The following is a 13,116-nucleotide window of genomic DNA, read 5'->3' as shown; positions in this document are numbered from 1 at the left end:
AACTGCTTTCTCTCTCTCTTTAAGCTTTCATGGTGTATAAACAAGATTTACTTAGTAATATCCCATTTATCCCCCACAATTCAGATAATTATAAAGATAATTCATTTATGGATAATTACTACTATGCTTCTGTTATATCCAGACATAAAACTTAGTTTAGAATCAATAAAATACCACCAGATTTGGCACTGTTATGAAATTCAGAGTTCAGATTCTGTGGAAAAGATGGGAAAAATAACGAGAAGTGTCCATGAGCCATGCAAGAAATATTCTCATGGCAGGGAAACCAGTCCCACAGAAAATTAAATGGCAAATATTTTTAGATGATGACATTTAGCTGTTAACTAGTTATTCACATAACTTCATTTTCAATTTCAAGAAAGAAAATACTTACTTCTGTACACTTGTTCCAATATTTGTTAAGAATTCTTCCAGTTGTTCACTGAGATTTTCCGAACCCATCTTAAAGAAACTTATCTGAGGGAAGAGGGTATGAGAGTGGGAGGTTGAACAGAAACACCCACATATACAAACAAAATACTTTAAATGAATCATATAAACAAATTCCAAGATACATGGGTAAGTAAAAAACAAAGGATTATCCCTAGTAGTGTGAACACAGGTTGTAGTTTATGACTTGTACTGGGCATGAAGCCACTGCAGAAGATAAACTTAAATTTCACTGTACATCCTTTTATACATTAATACCTGCATATGGTAAGCAATTTTCTTAAATGGGGAAATAAATTTTAAAACATTTCAAGTAAGTTATATGGATAAACAATATTAACACTCATCCCTGAAGAAATACTCAAATTTTTTTAAACTCTTATTTTTAGGAGCTGCCTTCTCATTTTATATTACTCAAATTTAATTTTCTTGCCCCCTTCCTGATGCACACCTCTTGGGACATTTTAGAGTTTCTTCACATTTGTAACTCAGGAAGTATGCAAGCAACATGAAGCAAACACAAACTTCTCTTGTAGGTCTATTACAAAGCAAGACTGAGTGGAAGCTCCAGACAGGTTCAACTGCACAATCCATTTGATCTAAATATAAGTTAGGAGGTTTCATTTACCATAAAATATTTTAAATCTTCATCTGTGAGGAAAATTGATCTCCCTAACTTCCTTAAAATAACATTCTGATGACATTTTCAAGTGACTTTTTATAACACAGGCACAAAATTGTATTTTGACCTTAATTTATAATATAATATCCTTATATTTAACATAAATATTATATTTAATATAAAATTTTTAAGGCAGTTATAATCCAAACACGGTGTAGTATTCACCTGAGCTTGCATGTACCCCAGTAGAGGCTCTAACAATGCTATTTTCTTCTTGTACTGAAGAGTATTTAATGCACAAAAATAATGCATCATGGTCTGATGTTGTTTTTTCCTGGAAGTGTAGACATCTTCTGTTACTTCATACTTCACCTTTAAGTGAAAAGATCAAAAATATTATTTATTTAATTTTGAGTTATTTTTAGCTGTTCTTCACAGCCACTGCTACATGAGGTCCTCATGACAGAATTGTACTGAATTATGCATGCATAACTATTTTATCGCAGATTTTTTGGAATATATACAGGGTCAAATAACAGAACAAAAGTATTGTTATCAAAATACAAAACAAAAGGAGGCAATGTTATATACTGGGCATCAATTAAATTTTTGGAATAGTTATATTTACTTATAAAATTTTGTCAACAGAAAATTATTTTGTTTAAAGAGAGAATACTATTGTTTAATTAATAATGATCACAATGGCTTTCAAATAATTAGAAGACTAACTAAGGGCAGTATGCAAAACATACCAAGTAAGTGCTGGTTGCTATTTTTAAACAAGAAAAACTAGACCAGGCCCTGGCCAGTTGGCCCAGTGGTAGAGCATCGGCCTGGCGTGTAGAAGTCCCGGGTTCGATTCCCAGCCAGGGCACACAGGAGAAGCGCCCATCTGCTTCTCCAACCCTCCCCCTCTCCTTCCTCTCTGTCTCTCTCTTCCCCTCCTGCAGCCAAGGCTCCACTGGAGCAAAGTTGGCCCGGGCACTGAGGATGGCTCTATGGCCTCTGCCTCAGGCGCTAGAATGGCTCTGGTTGCAATGAAGCAACGGCCCAGATGGGCTTATGTGGACCCCGGTCGGGCGCATGAAGGAGTCTGTCTTTCTGTCTTCCTGCTTCTCCCTTCAGAAAAATACAAAAAAAAAAAAAAGAAAGAAAGAAAACCTAGACCACCTAATGAAACAGTTGTTAACTACAATACTAAAGGAGTTAGTATGTATCAGACCTTGTCATTTTCTCTTTTTTTTGACAATCGGCTATATCTGTTAATTGCTGCATCATGATCTGGAAAACAAGAATGGCTATTAACAACAATAAAACAAGACTTTGCAAAACTTATAAATGCTTTAAATGGTCTTTCAACTAAAGCAAGATAAAAGCCCCCTACCATATGATCACTCCAGCTAAAGGTTTCCCTATCCAAATTTCCCATAAAGTATGTTTCTACTTATTAAATTAGTAAAAACATTTAATTCAAAGGAAACTGCAATCCACTAAAAGTTTATAAAAGTATTTTTAGTACAAAATAGTAAATGCTCATTAAAGAAAACTTGAAATAGGTAGGAAAACAAGCCAGGAAAAATGTATCACCTCTTTAGGTATTATGAAGATAGCAAATCATAAGATTTGATTTAATTTCCTTTTAAATTTTTTTATAGCACAACTTAACACTGATTTAAATAATATTCACTTAAAATTTTAATTAGGTTCATTGTTTTCCCAGTTATTGCATAGAATCTGGCCATATATTTGTGTTGATAAAAAAGAACATGTCATTACAAGAAATAATTGTGTAAAGTATTAAGAGCTTACCATTACTAGCAATCTGAAACACTTCTTTTAATGTCAATATTTCTGGAAAAGTTCAAGAGTAATTTCAGTGTAGCATATTTATGAAATATCTTCAATTTTGCTTAGAAAACAGTAACTGCCATTTAAGCTATAATTAAAACTCCAAATAATGTCTCATAATTCAACATTCTATTATGTGTTCCAGCTAATCTGTGGAACATTTACTATCATTAGCAACAGTTACACCTTCATAAAATCTACTTGTCGCAAATCAGTAATACGACACAAAAACAAATTTTAAAACCAATGCAAATTCTAAGATATGCAAATATTCTTAGTACCAGAATCAAACTTAACTCTTTTGATATTGACTCTACTAAATTCAAATGCTGAATGAGAAACAAAAAACATTTTATAAGATTATGACATTTAGTCTCCTTAGACTGAGAAAAGAGATCCTGTTTCTTGACCGTGGAATGACTATTCTTGAGGATTACCACCCCAAATATTAACTCCATCTCTAAAATACATTAGTTTTTATTCCAATATAATTTAAATATTTTACCAGCACTGATATCTATTAGTTTAATATTTTATTCTATTTACATATCTTATAAATAAATCTGTATAATTTTCTAAGATTATAAATTATGAAAAAGCAGAACCAATTCTATAAAACTCTATTGTCACTGAATAATGCTAAATGGGGGGGGAACACCCCAAACAACTAAATCGTGGGTTGCTAGATGTGCCAATACTCCTGCCTCCTACCACTCTGGGGCATAAACACATCTCCATCTCCTGTGCCACTGTCTCAATTCAGGCCTTGGTCATACCTCACTGGACTCTCACAACTTCCTAATCCATTCTCGAAGACATCAAATTCATTCTATTCCACCCTCTAAAATAAGGGGATTATGTCTGTCTACTTCTTAAAGACTTCCTTTGGCTTATTATCTCAAGTCAAACACCTTTAGCATAATCTAGTCCCAACTAATCTATGTGACTTCTGCCATGCCATATTCAACATTGTAGCCACACTGAATTTCTGGTCGTTCTCAAAACAAGCCACATATTCTACAACCCATACCTTTGTGCTTCTAGTCCCTCAAATAGACTAATGACTCTTTTCTCCTGGAAAACTCCTCTCACTGTTCAATGCTCATGTGACATCCTTGGTGAAGCCTTTCTGACACCCTTCTCTGAGCCCTCACAACATCTTGCTCGTTCCATAATTATGACGCAGTTTATCGCTATTATCTGTTTATCATATCCTTTTCTAGGCTTTCTCAAGTGAAGTGACATCCTGTTTATATCAGTACTCCTCAGTATCTAGTTTAATGTCTAACAGGAGCTCTTGTAAATGTTTAGTGACTAATTAAAGTAAAAGTGGAACAAGAAGTGCATTCAGAACTGGTTAAGGCATAGAGTAACACGCATTTTACAGGTATAGATCTTCTGACAGCTAATGAAAGTAAAAACAAACTTGTCTTCAATACCTTTAAGATCTCTTTCTTTAAACTGGGTAATGGGGAACATCATGGCATCAGCAAGCTGTGTTGAAAGTACCGCATGACAAGAGCTAAGCTAGTAAAAGAAAAACCAAGAAGGCCAATGATAGAAACATTTAACCAGTATTATGTAAACTAAACAAAATCTAGTAAAATGTGTTGATAATAAAAGAACACTAGAACTTATGTGATATAACTAAAAATATACAGTCAAAAAATTCCACGTAACATCTTAGAAGATAACATAGGATAGATAACCTTGGATTTGGCAATGATTTCCTAGACATGACACCAAAAGCACATACAATAAAAGAAAATATAAATTGAACTTCATCAAATGAAAACTTTTGTGCACCATTGGCTACTATCAAGAAAGTAGCCTGACCTGTGGTGGCGCAGTGGATAAAGCGTCGGCCTGGAAATGCTGAGGTCGCTGGTTCGAAACCCTGGGCTTGCCTGGTCAAGGCACATATGGGAGTTGATGCTTCCAGCTCCTCCCCCCTTCTCTCTCTCTGTCTCTCCTCTCTCTCTCTCTCTCTCTCTCTCTCTCTCTGTCTCTCCCTCTCCTCTCTAAAATGAATTAAAAATTTTAAAAATTTAAAAAAAGAAAGTAAAGACAATCCATAGATGGAGAAAATATTTGCCAATCACATATCTGATAAGGAACTTGTATCTAGAATAACAAACCTTTAAACTCAGTAATAAAAGACAATCTAATTAAAAAATGAGCAATCATCTGAATAGACACTTCATCCAAGATATACAAATGGTCAATTAGCACAGAAAAAGATGTTCAATATTGTCAGCCATCAGGAAAAAGCACATCAAAACTATGATCAGATTCCACTTCACAACCACTTCAATGAGATACATGATAAAAACAAGTGTTGGTGAGAATGTGGAGAAACTGGTACCCTCCTACATTACCAGTAGGAATATAAAATTGTACAGAAGCTGTGAAAAATAGTTTGGTGGTTCCTCAAAATGTTAAACATAAAACTACCATATGACCCAGAGATCTCATTCCAGGCATATATACCCAAAAGAACTGAAAAAGGAGGTTAAAAAAAAAACAACACCCAAATGTGTACATGAATGCTCATAGCAATACTATTTGCATTAAAATAGTTCCACCAAAAGATGGAAGGAAAGCAACCCAAATGTCTATCAACTGATAAATGGATAAATAAAATGTATATTCATACAATGGAATTTTATTTAGCCAAAAAAAGGAATGAAATATGACATATACTCAACATGGATGAACCTTGAAAACATTTGGCTAAGTGAAAGAAGACAGACACAAACATCCATAAATTATAAGGAATATTCAAAATAGGAAAATCCATACAGACATAAGGCAAATGTATGGTTGCCAGGAGGCAAGGGGAGGGAAAAAGAGAAAGTGACTGCTTCATGAACACAGGGTTTCCTTTGGGATGATGACAAAAGTGTTCTGGAACATTAGAGCTGATGGATGCACAACACTGTGAATATACTAAATGTCACCAGTGGTAAATTTTATATTATGTATATACACAATTTAAAAAATTCTATTTCCTATAAATATTCTTTATATTGATCCTTTGGGACAATATTTTGCTATAATAAATTATTAAAATATTTCAAAAAAATTACTTTTTCAGTTAAGACACTAGAAAAAAATAGAACTATCTAATGGTGTATGTGAGCTTTCACTGCTCTAGTAAAGAATAGGTATGGACATTTCTCACCACCTTTCTTCCTCCTAACTTCCAGGGGTTTATTTAGTGAGTTGTCCTGAGCTTAGTTAGAGAAATTAAGAATTGATACTGGCTATTTGGAATGGAAGGATTAATGAACTAAATAGTAAAATGTCCAATGGCAAAAAAAGGAAACCATAAAGAGCCTAGGTATAGCTCAGTTTAACTCTTCTTAGCCTGCATACATCAAATAAGCCAATGAAAGACTGTTACATGGACTGGGAGAACATATCTATATGTTTACTCCTTGAAAACAATTTTTTTTGTTTTTTTTGTTTTTTTGTTTTTTCATTTTTCTGAAGCTGGAAACGGGGACAGTCAGACAGACTCCCGCATGCGCCCGACGGGGATCCACCCGGCACACCCACCAGGGGCGACGCTCTGCCCAGCAGGAGGCGATGCTCTGCCCATCCTGGGCGTCGCCATGTTGCGACCAGAGCCACTCTAGCGCCTGAGGTAGAGGCCACAGAGCCATCCCCAGCGCCCGGGCCATCTTTGCTCCAATGGAGCCTTGGCTGCGGGAGGGGAAGAGAGAGACAGAGAGGAAAGCGCGGCGGAGGGGTGGAGAAGCAAATGGGCGCTTCTCCTGTGTGCCCTGGCCGGGAATCGAACCCGGGTCCTCCGCACGCTAGGCCGACGCTCTACCGCTGAGTCAACCAGCCAGGGCGAAAACAATTTTTTAAAAATCAGACAAAGTATTGTTTTTATAAGACAGCCACTAATGTGGAAATAAGGTTCTTCTTAAATAGCAATCTTTCAATTAATAGAGACTTCCTCATATAATCATAATAAAAGTTCCCGATAAAATCTAAACAAGGCCCTGGCCGGTTGGCTCAGCAGTAGAGTGTCAGCCCAGCGTGTGGAAGTCCCAGGTTCGATTCCCGGCCAGTGCACACAGGAGAAGCACGATCTGCTTCTCCACCCCTCCCCATCTCCTTTCTCTCTTTCTTTCTCTTCCCCTCCCGCAGCCAAGGCTCCATGGGAGCAAAGTAAGCCCGAGTGCTGAGGGCGGCTCCATGGGCTCTACCTCAGGTGCTAGAATGGCTCCGATTGCAGCGGAGTGACACGCCAGAGGGGCTGAGCACCGCCCCCTGGTGGGCATGCCGGGTGGATCCCGGTCAGGCGCATGGTCTGTTTGCCGCCCTTCACTTCTCACTTCGGAAAAATACAAAAAAAAACACCAAAAAGCTAAACAATATGAGTAACTTAATTATAAGACCACTAATTCAAGCAAGATAAAATAAGTACTTACCTCATCTATAACTTTTGAAAACTGTTGCAAAGTAGAGCTCATAACTTCATCATCACCCCCCAATGGAAAACGCTGAAAGGTGAGAAGCAGAGATGAGGTGAAGGATCAATGTGGTGTATCTTTTGTGAATTACATTAAAATTTAAATTGTTAAATAACTTCAAAAAACTTCTAAAATTTTGAAGTAAACTCTAAAAATATAATTTTAACAAAATAATTTATATAATTAGCAAATACTACTTAAAATGTTGCTAAGCAATCAATTAACATGGTAAATAGGAATGCACAACATACTAGAAATTCAAAGATTTTGTGTTTAGCTCCAATTCCTCCAATAACCAGTTGTGTAACTTAAGCAAGCCTCATAGTTTCTTCATTTATAAAAAGAAGAGAGGTAAATTAGGTAGCCTCTATATCTAAGATTAAATCATTAAAATTAGCTATAAGCGCTATAACAAAATTCCAATGGCATATCCAAATTAATTTCTGTGAATTCAAAAGAGGTTAGGATCCTTTTTTTAATTCTTTATTTTTCAGTGAGGAGAGGAGATAAAGAGACAGACAGACAGACAGACTCCTGCATGCACCCCAACCAGGATCTACCCAGCAACCCCAGTCTGAGGCCAATGCTAGAATCAACAGAGCTATCCTTAGCACCTGAGGCAGACACTCAGACCAATCAAGTTATCCTCAGCACCTGGGGCCAAAGCTCAAATCAATCCAGCCTCTGGCTGCAAGAGAGGAAGAAAGAGAGAAGGGGAGAGGGAAAGAAAAACAGGCAGTCACTTCTCCTGTGTGCCCTGACCAGAAATCAAACCCAGAACTCCCACACGCTGGGCCAACGCTCTATCCACTGAGCCAACTGGTCAAGGCCACTTAGGATTCTTTTTTTTTTAATTAATTAATTTATTTATTCATTTTTAGAGAAACAGGAGAGAGAGAGAAAGGGCGGAGGAGCAGGAAGCACCAACTCCCATATGTGCCTCAACCAGGCAAGCCCAGGGTTTCGAACCAGTGACCTCAGTGTTCCAAGTCAACACTTTATCCACTGCACCACCACAGGTCAGGCCACTTAGGATTCTTGATGAGAAAGTCTACTTAACAACACAGATACTGTAACACTGCATATTTTAAATTATGCTTTTAAAACTTTCATATACAGTACCTGTTTTTCATATTCTTTTAAAAGTTTTGAAGTCAGGTGTGTTGCTGCACTTAATTCATTCTATAAAAAAAGATTAATTCAAATTAACACAAAATTACTAGAAAGAAAAATGTTGAAGATAACTACGCTAGTTTTATTTATCACTGAACATAAACACTGTACATGTTCTCCAAACTCCTCACTAAACCACTGGAAAGGAAACTATTATTAAAGCACTTTAAAGGGAAACTCAAACCTTGAAATACATACCATCAGGGAATTCAGCAGGGTTTCTGGTGTATGCACGTTTTTAATAAAAAAACAAGCATTAAATTAAATATTTTTAAAGCTTTTTTTTTTTTAGAGACAGGAAGGGAGAGAGACAAGAAGAGAAGCATCAACTCATAGTTGTGGCACTTTAGTTGTTCACTAATTGCTTCTCATACCTGTCTTGACTGGGGGGCTCCAGCCAAGCCAATAACCACTTGCTCAAGCCAGCGACCTTGGGCTCAAGCCAGCAACTATGGGGTCATGTCACTGATCCATGCTCAAGCCAGTGACCCCACACTCAAGCTAGTGAGCCTGCACTCAAGCCAGCAATCTTGGGGTTTTGAACCTGGGACCTCAGCGTCCCAGGTCGAAGCTCTATCCTCTGCACTACCCACAAGTCAGGCAAATATTTTTAAAGCTTTAAAGCCAGAAGTAAACTGTACATATCTTAACAACATCTTAAGAGATTCTATATTGACAACTGATTCTCCTTCTCCCTGGATGCTCATACTAGACCATGATAAGCTTAATAACATACAACTAAAATGTGGCCAACCTAGTCATAAAATATAAACTATAGCTACAGAGCCATAGCAAGTAAATACACTTTTAATTAAAAAGGTTTTTTTTTTAGTGATGAATATAATGACAAAAATAACATTTCTTTTACATACCAAACTGTGGTCAACATCAAACTTTTTTCCTTCCTGATTGGTGGAGACCAATCAGAAAGAAAAAATAAACACTACCACAACAACTTTTAAGTACATAATAAAAATGTAAGTCCAGAAAGGAGAGAAAATTAGAAGGGAAAAAAGTCAGTATACTTAATCCCAAAGAAAGGTTATTATAGAACCCAGGTTGTTGTTAAGGCTTATAATTAAGTTTCATAAACTAAGCCTCAACTCTTATCCCCATTCAATAAGAATATCTAGTCATTACTATTTTCTTAAATTTATTTCCTGTGCCCCAAAGCTACATATCATTTTTATTACCTCTATTCACTAGATAGAGGCAAACTACTTTCAAATCCTCCACTCAAAAAAGGGGAAGACATATTCCATAATGTTAAAAGCATGATTAGGGAAAATAAGGGTGACAATATGGGGTTTTCAGTGAAATCTTAGGCAAAGGTCGCTATCAGGAAGTTTCAATAAGCCCTTACTGGGTTTGGGGAGGAGGGGTAGATGCTTCAATCTTCCTAACTCTTGTATTACTACACATTTTTATAGTACTGCAAACTATACATTAGTTTTACAGTACTATATGGTTTTACATTAGTAATTGAAATGTGAGTCCTCTAATACAAAATACTTAATGTTCATTCATCATTCAACAAGTATATTACTATGAGCCTGGGTAAGGGCTAGGCACTGGGAAACAAGACTGACACACTCTCTCTCCTCATGAGCTTAAAGATTCTTTTTTTTTTTTTTTTTTTTTTTTTTTATAGAGACAGAGAGAGAGTTAGAGAGAGGGATAGATAGGGACAGACAGACAGGAACGGAGAGAGATGAGAAGCATCATTCATCACTTTTTTGTTGTGACACCTTAGTTGTTCATTGATTGCTTTCTCATATGTGCCTTGACCGTGGGCCTTCAGCAGACCGAGTAACCCCTTGCTCAAGCCAGCGACCTTGGGTCCAAGCTGGTGAGCTTTGCTCAAACCAGATGAGCCCATGCTCAAGCTGGCGACCTGAGGGTCTCGAACCCGGGCCCTCCGCATCCCAGTCCGACGCTCTATCCAGTGAGCCACCGCCTGGTCAGGCTCATTTTTTAAAAGCACTAAAAGACTATACTTTCTGGGATCATTTCAATAGTTTGTTAAAAGCATTGAGTCAGCCTTTAGCTTTTTACCTGTGCATCATAAATCCGATGCATGGCTTGATACAATTGGTTCATGTAGTTGGAAATAGCTGTAGCATCTTCTTCAAATACACCCAGTAAAGACCTTGTCTGTATAAAATAAAAGCAGTAAGTTTATGTCAACCATCATATAAGTCATATGGAATTTTTTTCTAAAGGAAAGAAAAATCCTAGAATATTAGAACTCTAATTATTCTGAGTTTTAATGTTTTCTCTCTTTTGATTGTAATGCTAAGATGTCAGGATTTTTTGTTCCTCAATTTCACTTCATTAAAGAGAGGGATTTTCCAAATACATCACATAAACTTTAGAAGGAACAACAAAGATATATTTTTATGAAATAAAAAGTCTGTAATTAAACTAAGAACAAATCAACAGAAATATTCCAGGCCAAAATGATAGTATTCCGTGTGTGTGTGTGTGTGTGTGTGTGTGTATTAAACCTTATTTCAGGATAACTTAGTATGATTATTTCTTTTTCTCCACTGTATCTTCTAAGAGTGTCAAACCCCTCCCCATCCTAATCCAAAAATACCATAGTGCCCTTCTCCAACATGGCCTATAAAACATTATGTTTTTCTGAGTGCAAAATTTAGGGTTATTATTTTTCTTCTTCTTTATACATTTCTATAGTGTTAGGCAGTTTTTTTCAATAAGCATATAAATATCTTCATTTTAAGGGGAAAAAACGTGTAGGTAAATGTTAAGACTGTCAATTAAAAAGGATCAGAGACAAGGAAACTCAGTATACCAAGGCAAAGTATGTTCACCTTTTCATATCTCAAAGGCAGGGAAGAATTAAAATTCCCAAAACTATTGCCATAACAGCAGCTTAAAATCTAAAAGATGACCTTGTATTTTTATTCCACAAATAGTTAATTAATGCCTCAACCTTAAAAGCTGATTTTAAAAAACCAACTTATTTAACTTCCTATTTCAGAAGAGGAAACTATTTGAATATTGTTTAAAAAGCACAAAATCATTATGCCAGAATACCTAGTACACGTTCTCAGTCCTCTACTGCCCCATGCCCGAGATTTAGATTTGACAGAATCTTATTTTTTAGCTCTATGCCCCCATTTTCACCTCTCAAAATGCTATTTTAAGATTTAAAAAGCATCAAGAAATCTTATTTGGCCATGCCGATTTTTAAAAATTGATTTTAGAGAGAGAAAGAGGAAGCGAAAGAGAGAAATCATCTATTTGTTGTTCCACTTATTTATGCATTCATTGGTTGATTCACTGGTTGATTCTTACATGTACCCTGACTAAGGATCAAACCCACAACCTTGCCATATCGGAACGATGCTCTAACCAACTGAGTACCCAGCCAGGGCTGGCTATGCCATTTTTAAGAAAAATCTGCCACTTAGTTTTTTTCTCCAAAATTATCATTCTAATTCAAGGATTACATTTATGCAAAAACATGTAGTGAAACTAAATTTAAAAGATCATCATAGCCCAAACAGTGTAAAACAGGTTCCCTGTTTAAGACTAAAATACCAAGTTCAACACTGTATGATTGTTTAAAATTAGCAGCTAAAATACAATCAATTCCATTTCATTGAATCTACAATGGCATCCACTGTGGGCTGTATCATTTTTATATACTACTAAAACAAACAAAATAGTACAGGCACTTATGCTGTGATTTAAAGTTTTCTTATGTTTTGAAATTTTTAAATTAAAACAGACCTTTAGATGTAATTTTTTTTTTTTTTTTTTTTTTGTATTTTTCTGAAGCTGGAAACGGGGAGAGACAGTCAGACAGACTCCCGCATGCGCCCGACCAGGATCCACCCGGCAGGCCCACCAGGGGCGACGCTCTGCCCACCAGGGGGCGTCGCTCTACCGCGACCAGAGCCACTCTAGCGCCTGGGGCAGAGGCCAAGGAGCCATCCCCAGCGCCCGGGCCATCTTTGCTCCAATGGAGCCTTGGCTGCGGGAGGGGAAGAGAGAGACAGAGAGGAAGGAGGGGGGGGTGGAGAAGCAAATGGGCGCTTCTCCTATGTGCCCTGGCTGGGAATTGAACCCAGGTCCCCCGCACGACAGGTCGACGCTCTACCGCTGAGCCAACCAGCCAGGGCCATAGATGTAATTTTATACGTAACACCCATATAAGCATAAAAAGGAAAACATAAGCATCATAAATTTAATATAATCCTAAAATTCTTCAGAGTTCAACTCTTGCCACTTTTTTGTGTGTGTGACAGAGACAGGAGAGACAGAGAGAGGGACAGACAGGAAGGGAGAGAGAAGCATCAATTCTTCATTGTGGTTCCTTAGTTGTTCATTGATTGCTTTCTCATATGTGCCTTGACCGAGGGGCTACAGCAGACTGAGCGACCCCTTGCTCAAGCCAGCAACCTTGGGCTCAAGCTGGTGAGCCTTGCTCAAACCAGATGAGCCCACACTCAAGCCAGCGCCCTCAGGGTTTCAAACCTAGGTCCTCCGCGTCCCAGTCCAATGTTC

General features: G+C 37.2%; 1 protein-coding gene and 1 non-coding gene across 3 annotated transcripts in view; both read right to left on the bottom strand.

Moving 5' to 3' along the window:
- APPL1 (adaptor protein, phosphotyrosine interacting with PH domain and leucine zipper 1) overlaps positions 1 to 13,116 on the bottom strand; it is a 41,422-nt gene that overhangs the window by 22,789 nt on the left and 5,517 nt on the right. For both annotated transcript variants that reach the window (XM_066245371.1, XM_066245373.1), the window contains exons 2-9: positions 10,636 to 10,734; positions 8,530 to 8,589; positions 7,366 to 7,437; positions 4,360 to 4,447; positions 2,882 to 2,923; positions 2,295 to 2,353; positions 1,298 to 1,444; positions 395 to 477 (exon numbers count right to left, since the gene is read on the bottom strand). In XM_066245371.1, coding sequence (XP_066101468.1) covers positions 395 to 477; positions 1,298 to 1,444; positions 2,295 to 2,353; positions 2,882 to 2,923; positions 4,360 to 4,447; positions 7,366 to 7,437; positions 8,530 to 8,589; positions 10,636 to 10,734 — 650 coding nt within the window. The remainder of the gene's footprint in view (positions 1 to 394; positions 478 to 1,297; positions 1,445 to 2,294; positions 2,354 to 2,881; positions 2,924 to 4,359; positions 4,448 to 7,365; positions 7,438 to 8,529; positions 8,590 to 10,635; positions 10,735 to 13,116) is intronic.
- TRNAD-GUC (transfer RNA aspartic acid (anticodon GUC)) lies at positions 12,656 to 12,731 on the bottom strand. The gene has a single exon. It is a non-coding gene; the product is annotated as a tRNA-Asp (tRNA).

Source organism: Saccopteryx bilineata, chromosome 10 (genome assembly GCF_036850765.1).
Source record: "Saccopteryx bilineata isolate mSacBil1 chromosome 10, mSacBil1_pri_phased_curated, whole genome shotgun sequence".
Taxonomy (NCBI): Eukaryota; Metazoa; Chordata; class Mammalia; order Chiroptera; family Emballonuridae; genus Saccopteryx; species Saccopteryx bilineata.
Note: the sequence above shows the minus strand (reverse complement) of the source record. Positions and strands in the feature narration are given on the sequence as shown.